The following is a 15,240-nucleotide window of genomic DNA, read 5'->3' on the forward strand; positions in this document are numbered from 1 at the left end:
CACACAAAGTCGTCGAGTCACCGTCAGCGCATGAGGTGTAAAACGGGACAAAAGGAGATGAATGTGTAAATCTTCACACCTGTAGGAGGGGAAAAGGAGAAGAGAAATAAAAAGGGAGGGAGAGGAAATGAGACGAGGAGGAAAAAAAGACAGAAGGAAGATGAGGTTGGTGACCCAATGCAGACCCAGTAGTGATGAAAAAATATCTATGGGGTGAGTCTTTGTCTGGCTACGAAAACTATGTGTCGAATATTATAAAACTTTCAGGCAAGCATCAAGAACGTAAATATGAATCACTACTAAGAAATTGATGAGTATTTTTCATTTTTTTAGTTTTTTTTTGTGTGTTTTTTTTTTAGTATTTGTAAGTTTTATTTTTTCTAGTTTTTTTTTTCAGCCATTCTCTCTTTTTTATTGCGATCGAGAGTGATGAAGAGGAAGTGTTCTGAAAGCCATTATGCATTCATCTTCAATTGTTTTGGTGACATGGAATATTATACAAAAAAAAAAAAAAGATTAACGATCCTGCCAACTTTAACCCTCCTGCACCCCTCCCTCTTCCCCTCACACACACACATCCACAGCAAAAGAAACAAAGACACAGACGGCACAAAGAGACACAGAGATACGCAGAAACAACCAGAGAAGAAGAAGAGGTGAGGTGGGGATGTGGGGGGGGATGGAAGGAGTAAAGGTAGAGATAGGGCCAGCGGGGGGCAAGAGGCGGGGGGCGGGGCGTCCACCAAGGATAAACAGGTGAAGTGTGACTCGTCCCATCGCCGCTGCCGCCTATATAAGTGACACTCTTCCTAGTCTCATCACAGTGCCTCCTTCCCTTCACTCAGCCCCAAGACTCACCTCACGACACACGAAGGTAAACAAAAGTACACTGAGGGAGCTTCTTCAGGAGCAAACAACATCCTTTCCCCTGATACATACACTAAACCTTTCTCTATACCAACTCATTGTAAAACGGGAAAGATGTAAGGAGATAGTGATGTACAGATAAAAAAGAGATAAAGAAACTGAGAGGTAAATGCGTGCTACGAGGAAATAGAACTCTCTGGGAAGTTGTGACGTCAAGAAAGAAAAAAAAATCATAAAAAAATAAATAGAAGAGAACGTACAAATCAACGCATCAGTTCTTAAAAGTTTTCATAGTGAGGGACTCCTTTGAAAATCCGGTGAAAGCTAAGGACCTCCCCACCACAAGTTTGATGTGATTCCAAAGGCCACAACCTGATAATGTCGAGTGTAAGTTAACTAAAAGTATTATTCAACTTATTACATACATTAACTTATCTTCAGGAAAAAAAATAAAGCCTTCGTATAACACCTGAAACTCTGAAACAGGTGGATTATTCTCGTTTTATGCGTCACGTTCAGCTCTTTAACCCGTCCGCTGCGATTGGCATGGATTTGGCCTTCCCTGGTAGCCTGGTAAAACATTATACTCCCAGGTCTTTCTCTGCCTCTGCGGTGGATAGTGGAGTGTTTCCCATGTGGTATTGGTGTGCTGAATATCCCCTCCCATGGTGCAGGACTTTACATTTTTCTTCATTGAATTGTAACAGCCACTTTTAGCTCCATTCCAGTAGCTTGGTGAGGTCTAACTGTAGGAGATCAGCATTCAAGGGGTTAAAACACATCCAAAGTATACCATCTGAAGATCCACAGGTTAAGACAAGTGCCCCGATGTTGTCCTCTCCCATCAACTGTCCTCTAATGGTTTCCTCCCCGCGTCCTCCCTACCAAACACCCCGATCCGCATTCTAAATAATATCATACCCTCCCCCTATCAAATAACCAGACATACCAGAAAATACTATACCCGGACGCTACCACTCCCTTCAACTGTCCTCTATTGGTTTCCTCCCCGCGTCCTTCCTACCAAACACCCCGATCCGCATTCTAAAAAATATCATACCCTCCCCCTATCAAATAACCAGACATACCAGAAAATACTATACCCGGACGCTACCACTTCCATCAACTGTCCTCTATTGGTTGACTCCCCGCATCCTCCCTATACCAAATACCCCGATCCGCATTCTAAAAAATATCATACCCTCCCCCTATCAAATAACCCAATTGACGTACCAGAAAATACTATACCCTGACGCTTAAATCATATAGTAAGCTGATCGTTTTCATTGCGTGTGGGATGAGAAAAGGCCAAAAGAGTGGGGGTTTGTCAGGCCAGCGGCGGCGTGTGACTCCATCCACCCCAACGTTGTCAAATTGTCGTACACTGAACATTGCATTAATCATTTTTAGGCTCCAAGGCTGTAGTAACAAAACAAATAACGACAGGAAATTAAAGTTAGCGTTAAAACTGTTGAATATTGATGGGTTTGTTTCGTTCTCTTTTGCTATAGTTATCGATCAGAAACTACAAAAAAATGCAATGCGCTGAGTACGATAATTTGCCGACGCTGCTCCGCCCGCTGAGGTGAGACGAGGGTTGTCACGTTGATGAATGGTTGTTGGTGCTGGTGTGGACACGGAGAGGAAGGAACGCGTCCGGGGAAACAAGACGCGGAGGGGAAAAGTGACGTCCAAGGTTGGTGAGGAGGAAAAGGGGTGAGAAAATAGTTAAGCTACGGCTGCGCGTGGCCTCGGTGCTCATCTCTGTCACATTAGCCCTTGAGTCTGTGGTGGGAGGAACGAAGCCGGGGAGACAAGACCCGGAGAGGTAAAGAGTGATGGTCAAGATTAGTAAAGAGAAAAAGATGTAAGGAAATTGTGATGTACAAAAAAATATATAATTAGATAGATAGATAGATAGATAGATAGATAAATACATAGATAGATGGATAGATAGATAGATAGACAAGAAGGAAAATAGTGCTCCAAGGAAATAAGGAAAAACGTAGGGAAGTTGTGACGTCAAGAAATAAAGAACAAATAAAAGAAAAGAAACACCCAGGAAAAAAATAATAAAAGACAAGATAAAACACGTAAACAAATATTGATGATAAAAGTATAAAACAAATCAGTAGAGAAAAAGACATGCAGAGAATAAGACCACGTTAAAGGAAAACAGTGATGCCCAGGAAAATAAATATAAAAAGAAACACGCAGAGAAATATCGATGTCCAAGATCCGAAACCAGTACCAGAACCGCAAATGGATGTTACAATTAAAATACACAGTAGTAGTAGTAGTAGTAGCAGCAGTAGCAGTAGTAGTAGTAGTAGTAGTAGTAGTAGTAGTAGTAGTAGTAGTAACAGTCGTATCATTTCTATTGCTACTAACACACCTAACAGCATACTTTTGATTAGACCCCCCCTTTTTTCACTTCCTGCCCTCTTCCACCCCCCCATCTTCTCCCCTCCCCTCTCAGTCATGTCGTGGGTGCCAATACCATAGATACATTCAAGCAGAGGTTGGACAAATTCATGGATAGTGAGGATAGGTGGGGTTAGGTTCACAGGAGCTGCCTTGTATAACCGGCATCTTTCAGACTCCTTACGTGCTTGTTCTTATGTTCTCATCTCCTCCTCCTCCCTCTCCCCAAGATGCTGCGCTGTGCTGTCCTGCTGTGCCTGGTGGCCGTTGCTGTGGCCCAGGAAAAATTCTTCGAGGAATATTCCAGACAGAAGGTACGTTTGTCACATTCATCGATCTCTGTTCTTGTAATTAATCTATCGTTTCTATTCTTTTCTGCCTCCATACGGCCTTGCTCTCTCCTTTTCCTCCTCCTCCTTCGTATTTTTAAACAGATTTCTTCTCTTTTTATTTCCTAAGCCTTCTCGAATAATAATAATAATAATAATGATAATAATAATAATAATAATAATAATAGCTTAGTTAATAATTTCTAGCTAATGAGGGTTTCCGAAAGCTCAGTTCTCATGCAAAATATTTAAGTCCCTGCAACCAGAATCCCCAAAATAATAATAAAAATATATCCCGCGTTTCCCACGAAGCTCCGGACACTAGAGAAAACTTTGCAGGGGTGGCAACACAAAACTGAAGGGAACGGAAAAATCAGAATCCGTCGTGAATAAAACAATATGCAAAATCTCTCCCCACTGGCGTCTCAAAGGGGGAGGGGGGGAGGGGAGAGAAGGGAGGGCAGTTGTCCCCCTTTGGATATCTGTCATACTTCCGTCCACACTCGTTTGCAAGGTACGACAGAAGTAATATCTTTCAAAACCTCAAGGGGACGTCTGGGGCTGCAACTATTATAAAACTTCGTGACATTGCTTTGTGGTTCACCAAGGAAAACGTGAAATTTGATGTAGTACCCAAACTATATGTACAGGACCTAAAAACTGACCTATCTCTTGGCCACTCTTCTGAACTCTTATTTATAGGGGATAGTGTTTAGCGGGCTTTTTTTTCCTCATTATTATTATTATTAATGTTGTTATTTTTTTTTTTTTTGCCATTGAGCTGCTTCCTTTACTGTAAAAAAAATGGTTCTGTCTCCCCTTGAAAAATTTCCTGTGCCTGTTCTTCTCTTCACCTTTTCTCTTCTCTCCCTTTTACGTTACTCCTGCACTCTCTCGTTCCTCAGATCATGACTAACAGATTCGACAAGGCTTATTTTCTCTTCTTTTTCTTCACCAATCTTCCTCCCTTCATCCTGTCTCTTTTCTCTTCCTTTTCCCTGCGTACATTCTTTTCCCTCCACTCCCTCCCTTTCACTAGAATCTTCCTGCTCTCTTTCCCGCCCCTCAGCTGTCCTTTTCTCTCTTTCATCTCTTTTCTCTCTTTCTCTCGTTTCCTTATCGGACTTCCCTTTCCCTTACCTCCCTCTTGACTCCATCGCCCAATTGTTCTTTTCTTTCCTTTTCCTCACCTTTTCTCTCTTTCTCCTTCGCCCAACTGTCCTTTTTTCTCCTTTTCTTCATCTCTTTTCTCTCTTTTCTCCCTTTTTCCTATACGAACTTTCCTTTCTTTCATTTCCCTTTTCACTAATTCTTCTTCCTGCTTTCTCCTGTCACTCAACTCTCCTTTTCTCTCCTTTTTCTCATCTATTTTCTCTCTTTCTCTATTTACCCTATATGGACTTCAACTTCCCTCACCTCTCTCTTCACTTCAATCTTTCTTTTGCTCTCTCCCGTCTCGGAAATCCTGACCAACTGTTTCTCTCTGTTTCCTTCACTAACCTTTCTCCTTTTCCCTCATCTCCTTTCTCCTTTTTCTCTATACCGACTTTCCTTTCCCTCATCTCCCTCTTCTCTTAAATTCTTCTTGTGCTTTCTCCCATCTTGCAAATAATGACCAACTGTTTTTCTTTGTTTCCTTCACTAACCTTTCTCCTTTTCCCTCATCCCCTTTCTCCTGTTTCTCTATACCGACTTCCTTTTCCCTCACCCTCCTCTTCACTTCAATCTTTATTTTGCCCTCTCCCGTCTCGCAAATCATGACCAACTGTTTTTCTCTGTTTCCTTCAGTAACCTTTCTCCTTTTCCCTCATCCCTTTCTCCTTTTTCTCTATACCGACTTTCCTTTCCCTCACCTCCCTCTTCACTTCAATCTTTCTTTTGCTCTCTCCCGTCTCGGAAATCCTGACCAACTGTTTCTCTCTGTTTCCTTCACTAACCTTTCTCCTTTCCTCTCATCTCCTTTCTCCTTTTTCTCTATACCGACTTCCTTTTCCCTCACCCTCCTCTTCACTTCAATCTTTCTTTTGCTCTCTCTCGTCTCGGAAATCCTGACCAACTGTTTCTCTCTGTTTCCTTCACTAACCTTTCTCCTTTCCTCTCATCTCCTTTCTCCTTTTTCTCTATACCGACTTCCCTTTCTCTCACCTCCCTCTTCACTTCAATCTTTCTTTTGCCCTCTCCCGTCTCGCAAATCATGACCAACTGTTTTTCTCTGTTTCCTTCAGTAACCTCTCTCCTTTCCCCTCATCCCTTTCTCCTTTTTCTCTATACCGACTTCACTTTCTCTCACCTCCCCCTTCACTTCAATCTTTCTTTTGCCCTCTTCCGTCTCGCAAATCATGACCAACTGTTTCTCTCTGTTTCCTTCAGTAACCTCTCTCCTTTTCCCTCATCCCTTTCTCTTTTTTCTCTATACCGACTTCCTTTTCCCTCACCCTCCTCTTCACTTCAATCTTTCTTTTGCTCTCTCCCGTCTCGGAAATCCTGACCAACTGTTTTTCTCTGTTTCCTTCAATAACCTCTCTCCTTTCCCCTCATCCCTTTCTCCTTTTTCTCTATACCGACTTCCTTTTCCCTCACCCTCCTCTTCACTTCAATCTTTCTTTTGCCCTCTCCCGTCTCGGAAATCATGACCAACTGTTTCTCTCTGTTTCCTTCACTAACCTTTCTCCTTTCCCCTCATCTCCTTTCTCCTCTGTTTCCTTCAATAACCTCTCTCCTTTCCCCTCATCCCTTTCTCCTTTTTCTCTATACCGACTTCCTTTTCCCTCACCTCCCTCTTCACTTCAATCTTTCTTTTGCCCTCTCTCGTCTCGCAAATCCTGACCAACTGTTTCTCTCTGTTTCCTTCACTAACCTCTCTCCTTTTCTCTCATCTCCTTTCTCCTTTTTCTCTATACCGACTTCCTTTTCCGTCACCCTCCTCTTTACTTCAATCTTTCTTTTGCTCTCTCCCGTCTCGGAAATCATGACCAACTGTTTTTCTCTGTTTCCTTCAATAACCTCTCTCCTTTCCCCTCATCCCTTTCTCCTTTTTCTCTATACCGACTTCCCTTTCCCTCACCTCCCTCGTCGCTAATTCTTCTTCGTCTCTCCCGTCCTTCAGGCAATGACTAACTGCGTCGGGGATGAGCTTTACTACTCCCATCTGGCCTTCGTCGAGGGCGTGAAGGAGCAGTGTCGCCAGCAGCCCATCTTCCTCCCCGTCCTGCAGACCCCCACGCCCCCTCCCACCTATAATGCTATTTCGGTGAGTTTGCTGGTGTTGATAACGTTGTTGTTGTTTTTATTGTTTTCTTTCTTGTCACGTGTAGCTTCTTATTTGTTTTATTCTTGTTCTTGTTCTAGTTATTTTTCTTCTTTTTCTTCTTCTTGTCATTTTCTTCCTCGTCCTTCTCCTCCTCCTCCTCCTCCTCCTTTTCTTTTTCGTGATTCCATTTTTTTTTTCTGATACTGTTTTTTTCTTGTTTTTTGTTCATGTTCTTGCTATTGTTTATTTCCTTCCACCTCCACCTCCACCTCCACCCAAACCTCCTCCTTCTCCTCCTCCTCCTTTCATTCCTTATGCATTTCAGACCCCATCCTCCTCCTCCACCTCCACCTCCACCTCCAGCAACCTCTGCTTTTGTTTCCTCCTCCTTCTCCTCCTTTCCTTCCTCATGCACTTCAGACCCCATCCTCCTCCTCCAACTCATCCTCCTCCACCTCCACTTCCTTCCCACCCCCCAATAAAACTAGCAAGACCCTTCTCAATAACGACCCCCTTCTTCCTTCCCTTCCCAGCCCGGCCTTCTGCACCCTCAAGTGGGCTACAACTACCCCGCGCCCCCCACCATCCTGACGCACGCCCTCCCCACCACGGGCTACCATGGGGCGGTGCACGGCAAGGCCCGCACGGTGAGTCACGCTACATCGAACTTACAAATACCTTGGTTCCTGCACGCTACCTTGATAAATTGACACCCTGGTACTCCGTTGTTGTTTTTTTAGTTGGAGTTATTGTACTTTTTTTTTTTTTTAGTTTATATGTTAGTTGGAATTTTGTTCATGGGTGTGTTTGATGTTTGTGTGTAGTATCTTTACCATCTTTAGAGAGAGAGAAAAAATCATGTTAGTATTGAAGTTTGGAGTTTTTATTTTTATTTTCATGGTTATTCTGAAGCCTCTTTTTTTTTTAGAGAGAGAGAGAGAAGATAATGTACTTTCAGAAGCGGAGTATACGGTTTGTTTCTTTCCTTTTATTAATACGCTGATTGAAATTGAACGATTGATTGTAGAAAAAAAAATATTGCTACGAAGGACTTTTTTCATATTAGAGATAGAAGACTAATTCGAAAGACGAAGTTTACGGTTTTATTTCTCTTTTAATACATTGCTGGCGGTTGTACTATAGTGAAACCAGACAGGCGAGTTCATTTCGGTGTTGGCTACAGTGGGTCCTTTCCCCCCCTCTGCCTTACCACACAGTCCCAACACCTATTTCTTCCCCTCATATGTTACCTATAGCTAACACATGAGAGGAAGAGATACGTGTTGGGACTGTGGGACAAAGCAGAGAGGAGGAAGGACTCGCGGAACCAACACCAAAACAGACTCGCCAATTTGATTTCCCTATAAGCCTCGCAGGACAGAACCAAACACTCGGTCTAAAGGAAGAGATAAGTGTTGGACTGAGTGGCAGAGCAGAGGAGTAGGACCCGCGGGAACCAGCACCAAAGCGAACTCGCCAATTTGATTTGAATTCTTGATTGCAAACGTCCCCATAGAAAAATTAGTTGCTTTCTTTTTTTCTTTCTTTCTTTCTTTCTTTTTCACTTGGTCCCAAACGTCTTTCAGGATTAAGAAATGGTTGCAGAGAGGTGAAAACTCTTTACTCCTTTTTTTTTTATTTCGTGGAGAACAAGTAATTTTGGACGCACCGTTAAAGTGTGTATGACAGTTTTACATTCTGAAAGGTGTCATTTTCGCTTTTTTTTCTCTTTTTTTCTCCTTTACACTCGGTGGCGGATGAAAAAAAGTACTGCAGGAGGTATTATTCAAAGGCTTCACGGGTATGTCGAAGAGGTCATCAACCCTTCACCACCACCACCACCACCACCACCACCATCACCACCACCACCATCACCACCACCATCACCACCACCACCATCACCACCACTATCATCACCACCACTACAGTCACACCCACGCAACCCAATCCTTACTCTCTCTACTACCATTACCACCAATACCACCACCATTACCACCACCATCTTCACCACTACCACTACAATCACACCCATGCCACCCAACCAACCTCAACCACCACCTCCACCACACCACTACCACCATCACCACCACCATGACCACCACAACACCTTCACACCACACATACACACACACACACACAAGGTCACTGAACCCACTCCTCCTTTTCCCCGCCCTCCCAACCCACCCCCTTGGCTTTCTTCCGTGCCCTTTTGTCCCCCGAAATTGGTCCTTTTGTCGAACTGAGACGCATCCCCCACAAGAAACTGCCACAACCTTCATTATCTCCTTTTTCTTCATGCGTGGTGGAAGAGGGTGGAGTGGGTGGAGAGTGGAAGGTGGGGGATGGAAGGTAGGCGTCACCCCGTCACCCCTTCCTCCTCCATCTCCTCCACACATCCCCATTACAGGAAGTGACGAAGGGGAGGAGGGGGAGGAGGAGGAGGAGGAGGAGGGGAAGGAGGAAGAGAAAGAAGAGGAGTGAAGGATCAATTTAACATTATTTCGTCTCCATTTACCTTCCCCTTTCCTCCTCCTCCTCCTCCTCCTCCTCCTCCTCCTTGACCTTCCCAAAGACAAGAACGCAGCGTAGCAATTTGAGGCAAGAGTTCATCGGCCCTTTCGTAGAGTTCAAAGGGGTTCAAAGGCGGTAAAGGGGATTCGGTGCGCTTTAAAGAGTGTTCGTGGCTACTTAGAGGGTTCGGTGAGTCTAAGGTATAGGTTTCAGTGGCTCTATAACATACACTATTCTTTGTGACCTCATTAGCAGCATCACCATCATCAGCATCACCATCTCCATCATAGCAGCCTCCCACAACCTTAGTATTATACCTGTCTCCCACAACAATCTCATACTCCCACCACCACCATCACCACCACCACCCCAGTCACCCCCGCCAATATCTCTCCTTACTCTCACACTCACATTAACACCACCACGTAAATCACCCATCAACCAACCCTCACTCTAACACACCACCACCTCCACCACCACTACCACCACTCTCTCATCCTTACATACTCACCGCAGCCACCACAATAGCCTTCCACTAAGCAACTCTCCTCCACATCACAAGTCCACTAACCAACCCTCACCCTGCCACCCACGTAACCACCACCACCACCACCACCACCCACTAACCATCGTCACTCTCCCACCCATATCATTCCCACTACACATACTCACCCATAATGTCATCACCCTTACACTCATCACTACCAGACACACTCACCGTTACACCCATATCATCACTATTCCACACCACCCACCACCTCACCGCTTCATCACCACAGATCTTCCTCCACCCCTTTATTCTCCACCTCCCACCCACACCACCCACCACCTCATCAACCTTCCCCTCCTACTCACATCATCCCCACCACGTCAACCACGCCACTAATTCTCCTCCTCTTCCTCCTCCTCTCAGGCCAGGCAAGCGAGTGACCAGCTCTTCCTGAACCGCGACGCCGTGCAGGGCCTCCTGGGGACAGCACACGCCGCCCTCAGCAACTACACGTGTCTCATGAGGAAGGTGGAGATTGTAAGTGGTGGAGAGGGGCGGGGCGGGTATATAAGGGTGGGGCAGAAGGCATGTTGATCGGGTGTAGCGTATGTTGGGATAAGGTTGACTGGTAGGGTTCTTTAAAGTCATGTGTCGTTACTTCTTCACGAACAGGTAATTAGATATCAGGTAAGTCTCAGACGGCGGGAAGTCTTCAGTTAATGCTACTATGAAGGGTCGTAATGATTATGATAATACTAAGTTACAGGGGGGAAAAAGATGATCAGTTGTATAGGGAATTTAAGGGAAGGAAGGAGGGAAGGAGGGAGGAGAACTAGAGCATGATGGCCAGTGTGGGATTGGAGTCCTAATAGTAGTAACATCGAAGCAGTGAAGGAAGTGAGACTGACGAAGCTGTATACTAATGTAGACTAAGTATAATCAACGAACTGACTAACAAACTAGCAAACTAAATAAGTAAGTAAGTAAATAAGTAACTAACTAACTAACTAACTAACAAACATGGATGGTAAGGCTATTCTAACAAGGGTGATGAATCTAACTAAATAACTAACTAACTAACTAACTAACTAACTAACAAACATGGATGGTAAGGCTATTCTAACAAGGGTGATGAATCTAACTAAATAACTAACTAACTAACTAACAAACTAACTAACAAGCGTGGATGGCAAGGCTATTCTAACAAGGGTGATGAATCTAACTAAATAACTAACTAACTAACTAACTAACAAACTAGCTAACTAACAAGCGTGGATGGCAAGGCTATTCTAACAAGGGTGATGAAGGTGCAGCAACTATCACGGGCGGCAAAGCAGAACGAAGTAACGAGGGTGATGGAGCTAAGCCTTGGTCCTCTCTCTCTCCCTCCCTCAGGTGGACGACAACCTCAACATCCGCCTCGACTCCCTCCAGAGGCAGTACGACCAGGCCCGCCTCGAGCCCACACTGCGTCAAGACCTGCTGGAGGGTGTTGGTCTTTGCTACCAGCTGTCCGTAAGTCCTGAGGCATAAGTGACCAGCCGCCTCTTTCTTTTTTTTCTTTCTTTCTTTTTCTTTCTTTCTTTTTTTCTTTCTTTTCCTTCCTTTCTTTCTCTTCCCTTCTTTCTTTCTCTTCCTTCCTTCCTTTCTTTCCTCCTTTCTATCTTTAATTCTTTCTTTCTCTTTCCTTCTTTCTTTTTCTTTCTTTCTTTCTTTCCTTCTTTCTTTTTTTCTCTTTCCTTTCTTTCTACTTTTCCTTCTCTCTCTCTCTCTCTCTCTCTCTCTCTCTCTCTCTCTCTCTCTCTCTCTCTCTCTCTCTCTCTCTCTCTCTCTCTCTCTCTCTCTCTCTCTCTCTCTCTCTCTCTCTCTCTCTATCATCTTACAACTCCTCCCCTTTTCTTCTCCACTAATCCCTTGTTCTTTCTCATCTAACTCCTGCTTTACCTTGTCCTTCACGCCCTTAGTAGCCGCTTCAATGTTTCCTCCCTTCCCTTCACACCATCATTAAGCCACTGTTCTCTTCTCTCTGCTGCCCTCTTCCGCGATCCCTCTCACACCTTCGATTTCACCCATCCTATTTCATCACTAACACTTCTATGTAACCTGGGGAGAAAGGGTTAACCAGGTCGGGTATAGACGCGTGGTGAGTGGAGAAACAATTGATCGCAGGGAAGGGGAATGGAAGGCTGAGAGAAGGGAAGTCTATGTAATCTGTGTAAGTTCTGCCTTCCTAACCCCCACGCATTCCCATTCCAAATATGGTTCCTTACAACAGAGGTGCCTGCCAATGGAGAAGACCTAACCTAAGCTAACCCTAAGCTAACCTAGCCTAAGACAACCTAACCTAAGCTATCTAGTGGAGAGGATCTAACCTAACCTAAGATATCTAGTGGAGAGGATCTAACCTAACCTAAGCTATCTAGTGGAAAGGATCTAACCTAACCTAAGATATCTAGTGGAGAGGATCTAACCTAACCGTGCTCTCCCTATAACAGAGGTGCCTGCCAATGGAGAAAACCTAACTTATAGCTGAATAGTGCAGAACCTAAGCTAACCTAACCTAAGCAATCTAGTGGAAAGGATTTAACCCTATAACAGAGGTGCCTGCCAATGGAGAAAACCTAACTTATAGCTGAATAGTGCAGAACCTAAGCTAACCTAACCTAAGCAATCTAGTGGAAAGGATCTAACCCTATAACAGAGGTGCCTGCCAATGGAGAAAGCCTAACTTATAGCCGAATAGTGCAGAACCTAAGCTAACCTAACCTAAGCAATCTAGTGGAAAGGATCTAACCCTATAACAGAGGTGCCTGCCAATGGAAAAAGCCTAAAACCGAATAGCGCTGACCTAGGCTAACCTAACCTAACCCAACCTAACCTAAGCAATCTAGGGGAAAGGATCTAACCTAACCATGCTCTCCCTATAACAGAGGTGCCTGCCAGTGGATAAGGTTCAGTCCCCCATCATACCCCAGCTCCTCCGCCTCCTCTTCTTCGGTAAGTGCGAGAAACAGCAGCGCACCAATGCCTGCTTCAAACACGACCTCAGGAGGAACCTCTTCCGCTTCGACCTCAGCGCCCTGCCCGGTGTCAGCCACGAGGAGAAGCTGGAGGTGCTCAAGACCGTGTTCCTCATGCCGGAGATCACCCGGGAACTCTCTGGATTCTAAGAGGCGCAACCCGTGAGACTCGAGATCGGCACTGGAGGGAATTGATGTGGACGACCAGGCTCTGTGTTTGGTCTTACTGCCTCAGGAATTACACACACACACACACACACACACACACACACACACCACAAATGAATTAATAACTTTTTTTTTTGTTTCCCATGCAATAAAGAAAGAAACAGAAGCACCTCAGCGTTTTCTATAACCTCTCGAGTCACTATGCCACGATGTTACGTAACCGAGGACACAGCCATACGACAGAGACTTTTCATACGTATATACTTTGAATTATGCTACTACTACTACTACTACTACTACTACTACTACTACTACTTCTACCTTTATTACACACACACACACATAAAAAAGCAGGAGTCACGGGATGTGCTAATGGGCGGAGCGGGGCGCGGAAGACAGAATTGTGCACGATAATGGTATCCTTCGCGGGGGGTAACGAGCGAGGAGAAGGAGGAGGAAGAGGAGGAGGAGGAGGAGAGAAGAATGCAGAAAACACATCCTAACCTCTCCTTCCCTTCCCTCTCCCCTCCCTTCCCCTTCCGCTACACACACACTCGCTCACATGCACGATAGCTTCCTCTCAAGTGTTCAGACAACGCATTGGGGCAAGGGGGAGAAAGGGGACTCACAGCAGCGTCACCCTTAACTACCCTAATCAACCTTATCACCTTCACCTTCTCTTATACTCCAGTGACTCAAAAAGATGATAGTGACGCTTCCTTGGTTTATGTGAGGGGGATATCTGGAAGTAAGAGGCATGAAAGGGGAAGAGGAGGAGGAATTAACCCAGTCGCTTCGGGGATCATGTTTCCTATAGGTCCCTCCAAGCGAGAATAATGAGAAAAAATCATCACTCACGCACACCATTTCATTATATATATCAACGCATTTGGGATCAGTTTATGCATCATCTATTTTTTGGGGGTTTATATCACGGCACTAATTTGGCCCGTCGCTGCTACACGGTAAAGTCACAAATTTGGCCCGTCGCTGCTACACGGTAAAGTCACAAATTTGGCCCGTCGCTGCTACACGGTAAAGTCACAAATTTGGCCCGTCGCTGCTACACGGTAAAGTCAAATTTGGCCCGTCGCTTCTACATGGTAAAGTCACAAATTTGGCCCGTCGCTGCTACACGGTAAAGTCACAAATTTGGCCCGTCGCTGCTACACGGTAAAGTCACAAATTTGGCCCGTCGCTGCTACACGGTAAAGTCACAAATTTGGCCCGTCGCTGCTACACGGTAAAGTCACAAATTTGGCCCGTCGCTGCTACACGGTAAAGTCACACCTTTCCTTTCCCCTTCCCTCCACCCTGAAATTCAAGACCACCAGCCAGGACGCATCAGAACACAAAACAGAACAGCTCACGCCAACGCTAACGCCACCTCACGCTGTGCAAGATCCGCATTGGCGAGACAAAGACACGCAGTCAGACACGCACACAGACACACATAACCGAGCGGAGATTGCGGCTGGCGTAAAAAATAACCGAAGAAGGAGAGCACTGTGAAGAGGAAGATGAAGGAAGTCTGAAAATAACAGTAGCGGAAAAGATTATGAAGATGAAGATGAAGGAAGGGTCTAAAAAATAATAGCCACTGTGAAGATGAAGATGAAGTTTAAAGATAATGGTATCGGAAAAGATTATATAGATGAAGATGAAGGGACGGTCAAAAATATAATAGCCTCTTCCATTTAATAACGAAAAGAATATTATAGAGATGATGATAAAGGAATAGTCTACCAAATATATGAAGGGAAAATACAAAAAAAAAAAAGTCACTATAAAGATTGAAATGATGAAAGGAAATGTCAATAATAAAATATGAACAAAAAAAAAGAAAGTTATTGTAGTGATAGAAAATGATAATAGTGAATAAATGACGCTTTTTTTTCTTTCACCTTCTTAACTTCAAGGAGAAAAATATTGCTTGATAAAATTGATTACTAGAACCTTGATACACCACACACACACACACACACACACACACACACACACACACACACACACACACACATGAAGGAAAAAAAATCTTGTAATCTGCATGTCTTCCAATAGAGGTTAATACGTATATGACTCGCTTTTTCCTTCACCTTTTTCGCTTCAGGGGAGAAAAATGCGTGTTTGATCGATTAAGGAAGAGTCTGGGTACACTAACCAGAAGATGGATGTTTCTTG

General features: G+C 44.4%; 1 protein-coding gene across 1 annotated transcript; it reads left to right on the forward strand.

The window, feature by feature from the left end:
• Positions 1-800: 800 nt before the first annotated feature.
• Positions 801-13,226, forward strand: LOC127009933 (uncharacterized). Its single transcript, XM_050883472.1, has 7 exons — positions 801-874; positions 3,522-3,605; positions 6,727-6,870; positions 7,404-7,517; positions 10,295-10,408; positions 11,267-11,386; positions 12,802-13,226. The coding sequence occupies exons 2-7, from the start codon at positions 3,522-3,524 to the stop codon at positions 13,039-13,041; spliced, it is 816 nt and encodes a 271-aa protein (XP_050739429.1). The 5' UTR covers positions 801-874; the 3' UTR covers positions 13,042-13,226.
• Positions 13,227-15,240: the final 2,014 nt, after the last annotated feature.

The sequence above is a fragment of the Eriocheir sinensis genome, chromosome 4 (assembly GCF_024679095.1).
Source record: "Eriocheir sinensis breed Jianghai 21 chromosome 4, ASM2467909v1, whole genome shotgun sequence".
In the NCBI taxonomy this organism is placed as follows: Eukaryota; Metazoa; Arthropoda; class Malacostraca; order Decapoda; family Varunidae; genus Eriocheir; species Eriocheir sinensis.

Bases quoted from the DNA above. Each gene is read 5' to 3' on its own strand.
- LOC127009933 (XM_050883472.1), top strand. From the start codon at position 3,522: ATGCTGCGCTGTGCTGTCCTGCTGTGCCTGGTGGCCGTTGCTGTGGCC. The intron at 6,871-7,403 runs GTGAGTTTGCTG...TTCCCTTCCCAG, and splicing joins CCACCTATAATGCTATTTCG to CCCGGCCTTCTGCACCCTCA. The intron at 7,518-10,294 runs GTGAGTCACGCT...TCCTCCTCTCAG, and splicing joins TGCACGGCAAGGCCCGCACG to GCCAGGCAAGCGAGTGACCA.